Source organism: Bubalus kerabau, chromosome 5 (genome assembly GCF_029407905.1).
Source record: "Bubalus kerabau isolate K-KA32 ecotype Philippines breed swamp buffalo chromosome 5, PCC_UOA_SB_1v2, whole genome shotgun sequence".
Lineage (NCBI taxonomy): Eukaryota > Metazoa > Chordata > Mammalia > Artiodactyla > Bovidae > Bubalus > Bubalus kerabau.
Window position 1 is genome coordinate 42,524,898 of NC_073628.1, and position 16,198 is coordinate 42,541,095.

Consider the following 16,198-nt stretch of genomic DNA (forward strand, 5'->3'; position numbering starts at 1 on the left):
ACTGTGACTAGACTAGTGAAAAAGTATACCTCCCAAATGCAGAACTAGATAATTATGTATTTTAAAACATTCACTCATTATCAGTGAATTATCCACTCTATTCTATCAAAGCAGCACTTATGGTCACCAAATAGTGTTGAAGCCTACCTGATTTTGGTTACAACACAACTAGCTGTACTGTTCAACATGTAGGAACATCCATCAATCACTTAAGTATAACTGAGAACGCTCTTTGCTGCCTGGCATCAGACTCTGAATAAACTTGAAACTGAGTGAATTTAATCAATCTTGTGTATCACCATACAATAATCAAACTGAATAATTATGATGACGAATCATTTTGGAGAGAGAAGAAATAAGAGCCTATCTCCTACTCCCTCCCACTTCTACCATCTGCACACTTCCGAAATGAATAAAATGACCCAGTCTAGACCAGGTGAAACAATGTATTAACATAATCCAACAAAAATGAAATAAAACAATCAAGAGTTTTGAGTGTTTTTTCACACTTGTAATGAACTGGAAAAATGTTTCAAGTAAGTAAAACAACCATATTCTGTTTTTAAAAAAAAACCACTCCCATCATCCAGAATGCTAAAAAGCCTTTCACACTAGAGAAATTTTAATACAAAACAGTAGAAACTAGTATACCATTCATTAGAAACCTCAAAATAATTTTAATATGTCTTCAGAGGAAGCTCAAGAAGCCAAAACCTCAGAATCCACACATCTTGGCATTACCCTGAATTGCAATTAACTACCCACACATTTAATCATAATCCATTTTTCAAAGATATACAGACAAATCAATGCATCTATTTAAAAAGACTATTCTTTATAGATAAAGACTTTACATTAACTTTTATATTCTACTCAGCAAGGTCTGTCTATACTTCAGATTAGCTCTCATGTTCCAGGAAATAAATACAAACTCATGATATGGCCTTGTGATCACTGATGGCCTGTTTATGTAATTCTACTGCACTAAATGTAATTCCATAAAAGGTGCTCTTGATTATGAAAAGAATCTAATATTCCTTGATGAAATACTATCAATCTCTTCTCCAACGGTTACAATTTTTAAAAGGTATGCAAAGAACTGAGTATCACTCCCATGAAAGACAAAAAATGTATAATTTTGTTCCAAAATTAACTTAGTCTCATGTATTCCTATTAAGTCTTTCAAGGATTCCAGACAATCTTTTCATATCTCCATTTCTGGAAAGTGAAATCTGGAAAGTGAAATCAGTATAGAAGTAATTTGGGAACTTGAAAATGGCATTCATTTTTTTCAGCAGATGCCAAATTTTTGACCGACATGGCTCCCACAATTACTTTGTTACCATCAGTCCAGTCAGTTAACAGGTTGTAGGAAAAGATTCGTTTTTGCAGACACTGCTAAGCTGTTTAAAGAGAAGAGAGAGAGATTAATTTAGTGATTATAAAATGAACAAATGTTTATAATATTTTGAACACTTTTTGTTGGATTATATCAGAGGTGTGACTACATTTTAACAAACGTGGACTCTTTAGTTAGGTCAAGGAAGTGCAGAAACATTAAGTCAATATGATAGAAACAGTAGGTCAATATGATGTGTTAGTTCAATTAATGTATGAATTCCTGTCACAATCAGAAGACAACTATTAAAAGGTACATCTTTAGTTCTTTCTGTATCATTTTGCCATAGAGGCACAATTAGAAAAAGAAAAAAAGACTGCCCAAATACTAAACTGCTTTCATCCATTACAGTAAATAGAGCCAAACCTGAAAATTTCTAAACAATCCGTATTATATTCCAGAAATCTCCTTTATCCAGCTACTAATCATTCAGAACACAATTTTCTAAAAATAGTAAGACAACAGTTTCATATTAATCATAACTTTTTTAATTAACAAGTAGTGAATAGGACACTTTAAGATATTGTTTACTACACACTGAAATAAACATATCTGTTGTAAATTCAGAAACCCAAACATTTACAGTAAAATGTGTTTACACATAAATATGACCAATTTATTTAAAGTCCCTGTTAGATAGGTCTTAAATACATGCAATACCATGTAAAAACAAGACTATGACGTTGATGCAAAAAATGACAAAATCACTATAAGTCACCAAAATTTGAAAAAAAGAGAATGAAATGGAAACTAAGAAAGACAGTTAAAACATAAGGAACCTAACAAAGCAGCTTTTAAAATAGTTGATACTAATCTCCATTTTCAAAAGTTCTTAATCAAGTATTTCCAAAAACTGCCATTTATAAAATGACATTCTAAAAATCTATACTTGGAATTTCAAAGCATCCCAATTCAGAAAGCTTTGACTGTTTCTCCCCAGCCCCCAAACTTCAAATAATGTAGGAAAATCATTGACGTTAGGAAGAAAATATTCCAAAGGAATGGTATAATTTTTAGAAAAACGCACTTACTGCTTCCAGAACCTAAGACCCACAGCATTAACAACAATCATTTTTCCTATTTTCATCCATTGTTTTCCAATGTCATGTTAGAGATGAATAAATTCTTTGAGCCCATAACTGAAAGATCAACAAACCTGATTTTATTATGACACCATATTTTTGTCATTGGTACTGCACAAAATTATATACAAAGATATATATATATACAAAATGTTCAAGTATTAATTAAATTTCAATTCAAGGCTTCTGTTTCAAAAAGCTACATTTAACATATTCCATAAAGATAGCACAAATTAGTCATTTCAAATAATTTTTCCAACTACTTTTGGTTTATATATATTATATATTATTCAGTAGGCACTAAAAATCCATGCAGCTGCATTGTGAGGGGCTTGCTCCTGCACTTAGGTATAAGCAGGTTCATCACTCCAGGTTGTGAGTTTGGCTACTATCCATATTCATGCTCAAGTGCAGTAGATGATTTTACAAAATATGCTGTAATGCACTGGAAACCAGAGACCAAGTTAGGTCTCAGAGTGTATTATCTAGCAACAAAACATTTACAGTTGTGCAAGAACAAGATTCCATTTTCATAACCAAATAACAACAAAATAAAACATTTTATGTGTAAGATAACTTACATCTTTGGACTGCTGGAAAATACTTTTTAATTATGAACATTTTAAAATAAAAGCAGAAGCCCTGATATTACCTCTTTTTCCTCATTTCTTATACTACCTTTTAAAATAAAGCAGGAAATGTGGCCAGCAGCTGGTCCCGTCTCTTCTGCCCCAACAGCTGTATCCACTTTAGCACAAAGAAAAACAAGGATGCTAAATACGTATATACTTTATCAAACAGTGATGTTTCACAAAGAATTTCTTCATGTCCCTTACATTGAAGGACATCATGGTTCAATCTATATACAATCACACAACAGAGTACTTCAAAGGAAGACTACGTCCCAACTTTGGAAAAGTGTCAATTGTGTCATTAAGTAGCCAGAATCACTCAATTTTAAAACTCATTTTTAAACAGGACAAATACCTTTGAAATATGGAGAGTAAGATTCTTTGTGAAGCCTCACTTTACACGTTTTCATTCACATTTCATAACCTTCAATATCTAATCATACATAAATTTAACCTAAAAATTTAATACAACAAAAATAAAGGTGTTCAACAATTTATTCATACTCAATGATAGGGTAATCACTGTGCTGGTCCTCAAAGAAACATTTCATTAACCATTCTTATTTCTCCTTCAAGTAACTAACACAGGAGTCTGGTATGCATGTTAATTTTCAACTTCTCTAATGTTGAGATATAAAAATCTATTAATCTGAATAGACTGTATGTCTATATCTATTAAAACTAAAAGACATTCTTATATTTAAGATTTCTGTCATCTCCAGCAAAGTAACTATCCCATTTGTGCATGCCCCAAGTACTTATTGTCAACCTCTGAAAAGTTGCTCTAAAATTGGAATTCCAATTTGCACCTTGTACAACTCGGAAGTTCCATTCAACTTCACCTGTGTCACTGTCTCCAAACTGTATCTCTATTAGCAGCTTTCAGTGTACAGTTGGAACCGATGTCATCCAAGGCCATGTCCACACTGGGGACAGAAGAGCTAGGTACACGCAAGTCTGAACAAGGGGACACATTAACAGCTATTTCAACCAGAAGAAGCATCTTGAGTACATTATTGACCAGCACAAGTCTGTTTCCAGGGTGGACAGGGCCCAAATTAGATTCCCCTCCCAACTTCCGAAAAAGAAAACAACAAACAAACAAACAAAAAAAAAAATCACACACACGCACAAATTGAGATGTTGCCCATTAAAGTAGACTAAGCAGCAGAGCATGAGCGTTACGTGAAGAGATGGATCCTTACCAGGTGGTGAGGCGGGAACGACTGTTCTGTAACCCCTACAACGGAGCCTGGCAGGAAGGAAATCACCTAAAAAAGAAACTGTCAGAGAGATTTAATAGTCACATGTTATCATTAGGAGTTGGTTACAGTGTCACATTCATGCTTTTAGCTAAACACTTAAAGATTCAATATTACTTTTTTTTTCCTCCTCTGAAATGTGTCCAGTGACGATGTCCCACTAAGGTGTTTTACATGATGTAAGGGAGTTGAAAGGGGATAAACGCGGATAAAGAGCAGATTACTTGACCCTACATTTTAAGAGAAGACGACGCCTTCCGGGCGCACGCCGAGCAGAACTCCACCGACACCTTATCCTTGTCCACATGCAGACACACTCCTCCCGCCGAGTCGTCCTGGTCTTCCAGCGGGTCCGGCTGCTGCTTCCCCACGGGCAGAGCGTAGTCGTGGTCCCCGGCGGGCGAGTCCCTGAAGAGCGAGGTGGTCAGCCGCAGTCCCACGCCGCTCAGCCGGCTCAGCAGGCGAGCCAGTCCGGTCTCGTTGGCTAAGACGGCCCGAAGGTAGCGACTCTCCTCCTGCAGTGCCTGCACGCGCTTGCCCAGCTCCCGGTTCTCGGCCCGCAGCTCCTGGTTCTCGGCGGCCAGCCCCCGTACTCGGCTCTCCAGCCCCATCACGTATTCCTTCTTCTTCAGCCGGTTGAGGCGGGCAGCCGCCGCCGCCGCCTTCCGGGGACTCTTTGTCGCCGCCTGGTTGCTGTCGTTGCCGCCGCTGCCTCCGCCGCCGACGCCGCCGCCGCCTCCCGGGGACTTTCTCCGCCTCTTTTCGCCGCCGCCACTGTCACTGCCGCTGCTGCAAGCTCCGATGCCGTTTAACAGCCTCTGCAGCAGGTCCGAAAAGCGCTGCATCTCGGCAGCCGCGGCCTCGTCGTCGTCGTCGCCTCTCCACAGGCCCCCGCTGTCCGAGCCTCCGCCGGACGAGGAGAGGGGCCCCGGCGAGCTGAGCCCGGGCTCCAGGTGCCAGTCCGGCTGCCGGGGGTCCAGCAGGTCCGCCAGTTCCAGGCCGGACAGAAAGTCCATGTCCTCCGTCTCCTCCCCGGGGACGCTGGCCATCGCCTCCTCCTCCATCTCCTCAGGCGAGGGCGCGCGCGCGGCCACGCCGCCGCGGCCCCCCCTCCCGGCCTCCGACTCGCCCTCGTCGCCGCGCGGCTGTCTGCGGCCGGGAGATCCGGCCGCCGCCGTCCCCTCGTCCTCCGCCGCCCCGGTCAGGTCCGGGGGCAGCGAGCAGGTCGCGACGGGCGCCGGGCTCTCACTACGCGTCGGGGAGTCGCTGCCCGAGGCCGCCAGCAGTTTAGTCAGGCTATGCCTCATGGGGCCCGGCGGCGGGCCCACGTAGGCCCCGGGCCCTCAGACCGGGCCTCGCGGGTCCTAGGGACCCAGAGCGAGTAGCCGCGGAGCAGGCCAGAACGAAAGGGGAAGGTCCGCGTCGCCTCCCGCCCCCGCTTGGCTGGTCGACCCCCCGCGCCGGGGCGGGGGGCTGGGAAAGGAGATGGAAGCAGCAAGGCCCAACGATGACTCGACCGCGCCACCCAGACAACGGCCTGGCCGGAAGTCAGTCGATCTCGCTCCAGCCCCTCCCACCGCATTTCGCGCTCCACTGGGCTCTAGTATCGCGAGACTTCGGTAGACCAGGCATAATTCCAGATCTCCAGTGATGTCATAGTAACAGCGGCAAAAATAACAACAAACCAGGGATTTATTGGAACGGTGGTCTACCCTGTCGGCCCTCGCTTCTCTATCCTCTGTATTCCAGCTTCAACCTGCAGTGAAGCAACTCTCGCTCAAAACTGATCGATACCACACTTATGAATAATCAAAGTTATCCTGGAATTTAAGACTGCTGATCAAATCCTTTTGGAAATTGCCCGGCTCCCTTACGCTATAGTACAAGATGGTTTCATTCAAACACTTAACTACTACTAGAAGAAAAAAGAGATAAGTCATTCATATGTAATTTTTCAAAATTGTTTAAAAAATTTACAAATATACAGAATATGTGAAAGAGTATTCTAATTCAACAATACAACCCAATACCCAGACTCAACAATTAACCATTTGCCATATACACTTTATCTGTATATAAATGTTTGTAAAACTTTTTTTTTTTTTTTTTGCTGAATTATCCCAAAGTTTGAGACAAAACACACCACCTCAACATGCTTCCGTGTGCATCTTTAAAAATAACATTATCTTTCATAATCGTAATACTATTACCAGGTCTGGAGAAAATTAACAATCTTGTTAATAGTACCTATTACTCATATCTCATTCAAAATTCATTCAGTTTTCTTCAAAAATAATCTTTGGTAGCAGATATGTTCTTTTGAGCCAGGATCCAATCACAAACCACTTCTTGCATTTGCTATGTTCCCCTGCCCCCCATTTGTCAAACTAGAACACCCCCTTTCACATTGGATTTTTGAAAAAAACAAGGTCACTTGTTTTGAAAAAGGCACCACAATTTGGATTTGTCTGTTTCCTCGTGGTGGTGTTTATATTGTTCTTAAAACCCACAAGGATTTCAGGTTTGAAGCAGTTCACAAATACACTAGAAAACAATGAAATAACTCCCATTTTTACAAAGCAAGGCCAGTGAAAATACAGATGAAAAAGATAAGGAGTTCTAAAAGGAGGAAAGGTTTGTTTCAGAATTGGATGGACATAAAATCTTAGTTACTTAAGTTGAGCTAACAGTAGACTAAGCTTCCTGGTAACCCAAACAAACAAACGTTCCTTCTTTTGCTTATGAGTAAAGTATACATGAATTCCTTAACTGCTTTTCCTGTTCTCACGTCTTAAAGAAACTTTTCAGTGGGATACTGAATAAAGTAGCAGATAACCTCACCAATAGCTTCCTTTATTTGGCTGTTTCTTAGAAGGATTGAAAGCAAGTTCCAGGAAATTTGGACACTGATAGGTCCCAAACACAGGGTAGGCTTTGATAATTATTTGTTGAATGAATGAAGAAGGTCTCCAACTTTTAACTGAAGGCATTGCACTAAAACTCAACTAAATGAAAACGATTCTGCAAGGGACACAAATAAGCATGACCTATGGTATCTAGACATGAGTTTGAGCAAGCTCCAGGAGTTGTTGATGGACAAGGAAGCCTGGTGTGCTGCAGTCCATAGGGTCACAAAGAGGCAGACACAACTGAGCGACTGAACTGACTGACTGATGGTATCTAGAAGAAAACATGAGTGGCCTCCAGGTAACTCCTTAACCTTCTCATTAGGAAAAGAAATGAAAGAGAAAGTGAAGTCACTCAGTCGTGTCTGACTCTTTGCAACACCATGAACTGTAGCCTATCAGGCTCCTCTGTCCATGGGATTCTCCAGACAGGAATACTGGAGTGGGTTGCCATTTCCTTCTCCAGGGGATCTTCCCAACACAGGGATCGAACGCAGGTCTCTCGCATTGCAGGCAGATGCTTTACCCTCTGAGCCATCAGGGAAGCCCCAATAGAAAAGGTTTTGCAAAAGTAGGACAGCAAACAGTTCGAGATGATAAATTTTCTGGCATACTTTGATTTAACAGGTGTTTTGTGTGGCTGGTCATCCAATCGAACTGTATTTTCTCCTAAGGCAAAATCAAGATCATGAATTGATTTATCATTTTTTCCTAAATTACAAGATTTTGGTTTAAATATACATGGTTTTGGAGAAGGAAATGACAACCCACTCCAGTACTCTTGCCTGGAAAGTCCCATGGACGGAGGAGCCTGGTAGGCTGCAGTCCATGGGGTCACTAGGAGTCGGACGCGACTGAGCGACTTCACTTTCACTTTTCACTTTATGCATTGGGGAAGGAAATGGCAACCCACTCCAGTGTTCTTGACTGGAGAATCCCAGGGACGGGGGAGCCTGGTGGGCTGCCGTCTCTGGGGTTGCACAGAGTTGGACACGACTGAAGCGACTTAGCAGCATACATGGTTTAAGACCCTCTATATTGAATTAAGAGAAAAGTAAAAAACTGAGAGAGGGGAATTTTTACAAGTGTAGCCTCAGAAGACAAAAAAGCAGCTGAAGCAGAAACAACCTTCCCTCCCTTTCATCATTCCTCTCCTCTCATTCTCTCCTTCTTCACAGTTGGGTTTTTTTTTCTTTTCTGGTTATAATGATCATTGTAAAAGATTCAGATAATGCAGAAATATACAACTAAGTAGAATATTACCCATAATCTAACTACCCCAAAATGAATTATTAAAATTTTGATGTGTAATATAGTTTTTCTATGTATGGACATATGATATAAATTGTTTTATTTCTCTGAACTCTAATGTTTTGATGTGAATATTTTGTTGACATATTTTATACTACCAAATATATATTTGCATGCTTATTTTTGTTGACTGTCTAGAATTCCATTTCAGGAACTTTCCAACTTTCAATCAACCTCACTGATAGCACTTAGGTTGTATTGGATTTTTCACTGTTATATACCACACTAAAATGTTGCACAAACATATTTGTTCACTTATCCTATGATTTTCTTAGGACAAATTATTGGAAGTAGAATATCTGTCTACAATTTTTATACATAGACTCTTATTACTTATGGGAAGGTATCTGTCACCAATGGTGTTTGACAGTATTTAATTCCTATGCACTCATCAAAATGGATTTCTTCTTTTTAAAATGTGCTAAAAATAAAAAGGGGCATCTTTTTGTGTGAATGTGCATTTCTTTAATTATTAGCTTGAATGTTTTTCACATCACCAACTGATTTCTAATGTGAATAGTCTTTTTGCCGCCTAAGTCCATTTTTCTTTGAAGTGAGAGATTTTCGTCAAGAAAGATATTTCTCGCTTTCCTTCTTAATTTATATGAACCCCTTGCATTATAAGAAAAACATCCCTTTGTCTCATATATGTTCCAGTTTTTCCTCTAGTTGATCATTTATTGGGGGGGAAGGCTAAAACTACTTGTTTTACTATAATTTCTAAATAGTCTATCAAACTTTTCTTCATGATTTCTGGCTTTGATGTTTAGCTGAAAAAGCCTTTATTAAACTAAATAATATTGATATTTACTTATATATTTTAGAGCTCCTCTAATTTCTTCTATTTATAAATTACTGAGCTTTTTAACAATATGAGTGATTATTTCACTTATTAAATAAGATCCAATTGGAATTTATTCTAGTATAAAATGTGACATAAGAATATAATTTTTCAAAAAGTTATCTGCCACAATACAGTTTATTGAAGAATCCATACTTGTACCCACTGATGTCCTAACATTTGTGCCATATATTAAATTCTTATATATAGTTGGATCTATTTCTGGTGTTTTTCTTCTATTTAATTGATTAGTGTATCCATTCTGGAAGCAAAATCAGTATATTCTTATTGCAGTTTTATATTTGAATGTCATAGGACAAGACTTTTTAGTCTTTCTCAGAATTTTAAATCTGTATTTGAATATTTATTCCTCCAGATAACTTTATAAAATTTTCCAAGTTTAAAAAAAAAAAAAAGCTGTAATTTTCATGGAAATTGAATTAACTTTATTAATTTATTTTCCTCAGTTACTTTATGCATTTTTTTGGGCTGCTGGACTAGATTATTTCTTCTTTTATGCTTTCTAAATGGTTATTGTTGCTCCTTTGGAAAGCTACTGATGTTTTTGTTAAATTTTTAACTGACTCACTCACTGAATTTTCATTTTTTCCAGTTTCCATCAATGTAGTTCAGTTACAAGGACCTACAAGGCAAGGATCATTTTAATAACTGTAATATAATAGTAGTAACAATAGCTGCTAGTTAGGAGCCCTTATCAATTACTGGGCATATATAGGACTTTACACATATTATTTCCTTAAACATGATAATAGATTTGGGAGGCCTCCCCAAATGTATCAGGGAATCACTGTAGGCTCTCAAGTTGTACGGTTTAGTTTCTCCCTTTCTAGGGATACATTTTGAAAAGGCTATCTCCAGACCATTTTCTACCAGATTCTTTCCAGTTCAGTTTTATTCATCTTTGATGCTTCATGTGGCAGAGTAAATATGTATAATGAAGATTGTGTTTATCTAGATTCAATGGCTGATCTTGCTTAAGTCTTTATTTTTAGTTTATTCATTCAAATTTCCCTGGTAAACAGTTATACATCTTATTATATATAATGACAATTTTACTTCCTTCTTTGCAATACTTGTTTTATTATCTTGACTTGTAATTAAATAGCACTTCCAGAGTGATGCTAAATAATGCTGTGAATAATCAGTTTCCTTGCCTTATTTCTGAACTTCACAGGAATGCCTCTAGAGTCTAGCTACTGATTTGAGATGGGTATCTTTATTAGGTTAAGCCCAGTTGCAGGAAACAGAAACCACTTCAGCTATTTTAAGCAGGAAAAGCTGTAATACAGAGAAGATACAAAGTAATAGGAAGGACTAGAAGAGTGGGCATTAGGCCAGGTGATTAAGAATGCCTCTCAGTGCAATGTGGCCTAACAGGCCTGCTAGGGTGCTGTTATCTCTGCCCAGGTTGGGATAGTTGTAGATACAAAGCTGTAATGTTGCTTCAAGAGCACCGCTTCCAGGACTCTCAACCCCATTTATTAATTATGTACTGCTACCTAAAAAGTTACCCAAAACCTAAAACAAACAAAACAATAAATACGTGCTTATTGTTGTGGCTTAAACTAACAATAAACATTTCTTATCTCTAGCAGTTTCTGTTGGTCAAAAATTTGTAAGTGCCTCACTTTGAAACTCATGGAACTCAGCCAGATTTTGACTGGGCTGGAGTCATCTGAAGGCTTGGCTGAAACTAGAGCACCTACTTCTAAGGTGGCTGACAGGTTGCTCCTGGGGTTCCTTCTCCCTGTGGGCCTATCCACAGGTTGTGTGAGTGTCTGCACTGCCATGTAGCTGGCATCCCCCAGAGTGGACAATCCAAGACACCAAGGAAGCATCAGCAAATATCTTATGACCTAGCCTCAGAAATCACAATCCCTTCTGTAGTATTCTATCAGTCATATGAGTCAGACCTTACTCACTATGGAAGGATATGAACACACGGAGACAAGAATCATTAGGTACCATCTTGGGGGCTGACTACCATATCTCATAAAACTAGTGAATGGACAGCCACACATAAAAGAAAAAGATTAGAACATTCTCTAACATCATATACAAAAATAAATTCAAAATGAACTTAAAGACTTAAATGTAAGAACATAATACTCCTAGATGAGAATACTGGCAGAACATTCGTTGATACAAATAGTAGCAAGTTTTTTTGGATCTTTCTCCTAAGGCAAAAGAAGTAAAAGCAAAAATAAACAAATGGGACCTAATTAAACCTAAAAAGTTTTGCATAGCAAGGGAAACAACGAACAAAATGAAAAAACAATCTACTGAACTGGAGAAAATATTTGCAATGATATGACCAACAAGTAGAGAAGGCAATGGCACCCCACTCCAGTACTCTTGCCTGGAAAATCCCATGGATGGAGGAGCCTGGTGGGCTGCAGTCCATGGGGTCACTAGGAGTCAGATACGACTGAGCGACTTCACTTGCACTTTTCACTTTCATGCGTTGGAGAAGGAAATGGCAACCCACTCCAGTGTTCTTGCCTGGAGAATCCCAGGGACAGGGGAGCCTGGTGGGCTGCCGTCTCTGGGGTCACACAGAGTGGGACACGACTGAAGCGACTGAGCAGCAGCAGCAGCAGCATGACCAACAAGGGATTAATATCAAAATATATAAACAGTTCATACAACTTGATATCAAAAAAACAACTGATTACAAAATTGGGAGAAGACCTGAATAGACTTTTTTTTAGAGAAGACATACAGTTGGCCAAGAGGCACATGAAAAGATGCCCAACAGTGCTAATCACTAGAGAAATGTAAATCAACCATAATGAGGTATCACCGCACACATGTCAGAAGGGCCATCATCAAAAAGTCTATACATAACAAATGTTGGTAAAGATTGCAGAAAACAGAACCCTTGTATGCTATTGGTGGAAATGTAAATTGGCAAGTCATTATGGAAAAAGAGTATGGAGCATCCTCAAAAAAACACAAAAATACAACTATCACATGACCCAGCTTCTGGGTATATATCAAAAAGAAAAAAAGGATGAAAGAAAGAAAGGGAGGTAAAGAAAGACTCAAGGGAGGCAGAGGAGGGAAGGGAGGGAGGGAGGGAGGAAACACTAATTTGAAAAGATACATGCACCCCATTGTTCACAGTAGCATTATGTACAGCAGGCAAGATATGGAAGCAACCCAAGTGTCCATCAACATATGAATGGATATGTATATAATGGAATATCACTCAGCAATAAAAAGAGTGAAATTCTGCCATTTGCAACAAAGTGGGTGGACCTAGAGAGTACTGTGCTTAGTGAAATAAGTTAGAGAAAGAAAAATACTGTATGTTATCACTTATATGTGGGATCTAAAAAAATAAAACAAACAAATGCATATAACACAACAGAAACAGACTTACAGATATAGAAACCAAACTAGTGGTTACTAGTAGGGAGAGAGACGGGGAGTGGGGAAAGGTAGGGGTATGGGATTAAGAAACACAAACTACTATGTATAAAATAGATATGCACAAAGGATATACTGTACAACACAGGGAATTACAGTCATTATTTTGTAGTAACTTTAAATGGAGTATAATCTATAAAAATATTGAATCATGATTTACAACTAAAACTAATACAATATTGTAAATCACCTATACTTGATAGATGATAGATAAAACTAGTGAATGAATACTACGATGAAAACTCAACATCTCCAAGAATGTGCTTGGGAACAACAGCAGCCAAAGCAGGGGGAAAAGATGCCTGCCACATTTGTATCTACCAAATATAACTGCAGAGGAGTCTGAAAATACAATTTTCGGGTGTGTGTTTCTTTTGTTTTAGCTTTTCCATTTGCACAATACAGAAAAGCACATTAAAAACAAATTAAAAGAGGAATTGAAATGGATGGTGAGCACCAATCTATTAAATCCTCCACAAAGATCATGGCTTTATGATACCTCATCACCAATACATACATCTATTGGATTTTTCTATAATGGGAGTTGGAGCAGAGATGGTAGGGAATGCAGCTGAATCAGGGCTGAGGTTTCGCTGAATGGATACAGCAGAAGGATGAGTGCTACAGAGGCCAGAGTGTTTATTTTAATATAATTTGTCTGTGCTCCCGTGAAGTATAATCCATAAAAGTCAGGAACTATAACCATGAGAGGATTTTTACGATTGGATGAAAACTGAAAACTCAAAAGGTTGGCATTGTCTAGGGTACTGTATTAGCAAAATGTGGTTCAGACGGTAAAGCATCTGCCTGCAATGCAGGAGAGCCAGGTTCGATCCTTGGGTTGGGAAGATCCCTGGAGAAGGAAATGGCAACCCACTCCAGTATCCTTGCTGGAGAATCCCATGGACGGAGGAGCCTGGTAGGCTACAGTCCACGGGGTCACAAAGAGTCGGACACGACTGAGCGACTTCACTTTCACTTTCTTTCAGGGTACTGTAGGATTATGTTTACAAGCACTATATACTTGCATGGATTATAAGCAGTTCTCTGTGTTCTGGCTATATTTCCATTCCTTTCATCTGAAAAATGCATTTGTGAATGCAAATTAATGAGCTACGGTATTGTGGACTAATCTGGGATCTGATTTATTTTATTTAAAAATGACCACCATTTGTAACCAATTAAAATAGTAAGAACTCACCATGCTGCTGCTGCTGCTGCTAAGTCGCTTCAGTCGTGTCCAACTCTTAGCGACCCCTGGACTGCAGCCTACCAGACTCCTCCATCCATGGGACTTTCCAGGCAAGAGTACTGGAGTGGGTTGCTATTGCCTTCTCCAAAGAACTTACCATGCTTGCCAACTAATCAAGCCACACAGCTGCTGCCCGTGAAGGTGAGATTTGCTGCTTTGGAGAGGAAGGGACAACTGGTGGAGAAGTTTGGGCATTGGAGACTTGCAGGATTTTCCTGTTCTGATGAGAAGGACTCCACTTCTCAGATGGGAAATTGTCTTATCTCTCATCCCAGGAATCTCAGAGTCAGAACTTGGCGGAGTTGCTCTTGCATCCCATTACCAGTTTGAAATCATTTCTCTTCCGCCTTCCTTCACAAATCTCCGCTCTTCATTAACTTTTTTTTTAATACTGAAAATCTGCAATCATACACAGAGCTAGAGAAAACAGTACCCTGAATCCCTTATATACTCCTCCAAATTTAAGACGTATCCAAATTTTGCCACATGTGCTTCATCCCCCTGCCTTTTTTTTTTGGCTGAAATATTTTAAAGTGAAAATCCTGATGTAGGGCTTCCCAGTTGGTCTATTGGCTAAGAATCAGCCTGCCAGTGCAGGGGATACTGACTACAGATGGCTTTATTAAATAAGGATCCAAACAATTCTATACATTTCCTATTATCTCTGAAGCCTCTTTTAATCTAAGACAGCATCCCTCCACCCCTTTTCACCAATGCCATCTAATTTTCTGAAGAAGCCAAGTGAGCTGTCCTGTTGAGTGTCCCATTATTCTATATTTTTTGTTTTCTTTCTTGCGTTGTTTGACTTTTCCCTCAACCCTGTATTTCCTATAAGCGGGAAATTAGTTCTTAGGGTTTATTTAGCTTAAGGTTCAACAGTTTTGGCCAGAATACTTGTTAGAAGTGCTGTTTCTCATGGCACATCACCTCTGTGTGTGTGTGTGTGTGTGTGTGTGTGTGTGTGTGTGTGTGCGCGCGCGCGTGTGTGTGTATGCATGCACGCACATGCTCAGTTGTGTCTCTTTCCAACCCTATTGACTGTAGCCTGCCAAACTCCTCTGTCCATGGGAATCTCCAGGCAAGAGTACTGGAACAGGTTGCCATTTCCTACTCCAGGGGATCTTCCGTGCATACCCAGGGATTGAATCCACATTTCTTGTGTCTTCTGGATTGGCAGGTGGATCCTTTACCACTAGCATCAACTAGAAGGCCTACAAGGTCTAGCTTCCTGTCTTTAGTGATGCTAAGATTGATCAATGTTTTCAAATGGTAACAGTAAAATTCTCCATTAACCTTTCTCCTGATGGCTTCATCTAGTGATGATCAGTGCCTGAATAAATTATTTCACTACATTTATTAGCTGGGATTCTTCTACCATCTGGGATTCTTCTGTGAAAAACGACTTTATCTCATCACAAATGGGCCATTTTGTCACCCTGAAATATAGGATGAGTTAAAGTAGGATAAATGCTCTGTCAGTAAAAATTTTAGCTCTCCAATTTCCTCTTCACCCAGTAAGATCTTATTTAAGGACACCCAGTAATGAGATTTGAAACCAGGCAGTCTGATGCCAATGTACCCCTTCACTCACTGCACTTAGCTAGTTTGCTGATCATAGATTTCAGATTCTAAAGGGTCTAGTGAAAGGATGTGAATACAGACAGGGCACGGGGAGGCTTAAGCCAGATTATGAAGACTCAGATTTCTAACAGGAGTGGAGGTAAATATGGATGTGTGCATAACTGGATTAATCTCACCAGTCTCTTGTTAGAGTCTACTGAGTGCTTATTCTACAGCCCTGGATGGTGTGGTTATTGTGAAAGCAATTTTCTTAAAGAACAGGAAGTCCTATGAAGGATTCTGAACTATTTTTATGTTTTCCTCATCTCTACTCTTTGACAATTCTTACACATGCTACCCAGGTAGCTCAGTGCGTAAGGAATCCGTGTTCAATGTGGGAGACGCAGGTTCAAACCCTGGATTGGGAAGATTCCCCTGGAGGAGGGCAGGACAACCTACTCCAGTGTTCTTGCCCAGAGAATCCCTTGGACAGAGGAGCC

General features: G+C 39.7%; 1 protein-coding gene across 14 annotated transcripts; it reads right to left on the minus strand.

Moving 5' to 3' along the window:
• Nucleotides 1–431: 431 nt before the first annotated feature.
• Nucleotides 432–5,913, minus strand: CREBZF (CREB/ATF bZIP transcription factor). 14 transcript variants are annotated; one of them, XM_055581505.1, is made up of 4 exons: nucleotides 4,610–5,913; nucleotides 4,319–4,396; nucleotides 3,160–3,228; nucleotides 432–1,403 (listed from the first exon to the last, which is right to left on the minus strand). In XM_055581505.1, the coding sequence occupies exons 1-2, from the start codon at nucleotides 5,680–5,682 to the stop codon at nucleotides 4,381–4,383; spliced, it is 1,089 nt and encodes a 362-aa protein (XP_055437480.1). In that variant the 5' UTR covers nucleotides 5,683–5,913; the 3' UTR covers nucleotides 432–1,403; nucleotides 3,160–3,228; nucleotides 4,319–4,380. The 14 variants fall into 14 exon arrangements, with proteins under 14 accessions (XP_055437480.1, XP_055437479.1, XP_055437477.1 ...); XM_055581504.1 differs by having other exon boundaries at nucleotides 432–2,538; XM_055581502.1 differs by adding an exon at nucleotides 3,956–4,070 and having other exon boundaries at nucleotides 432–3,228.
• Between the last annotated feature and the right edge of the window lie 10,285 nt (nucleotides 5,914–16,198).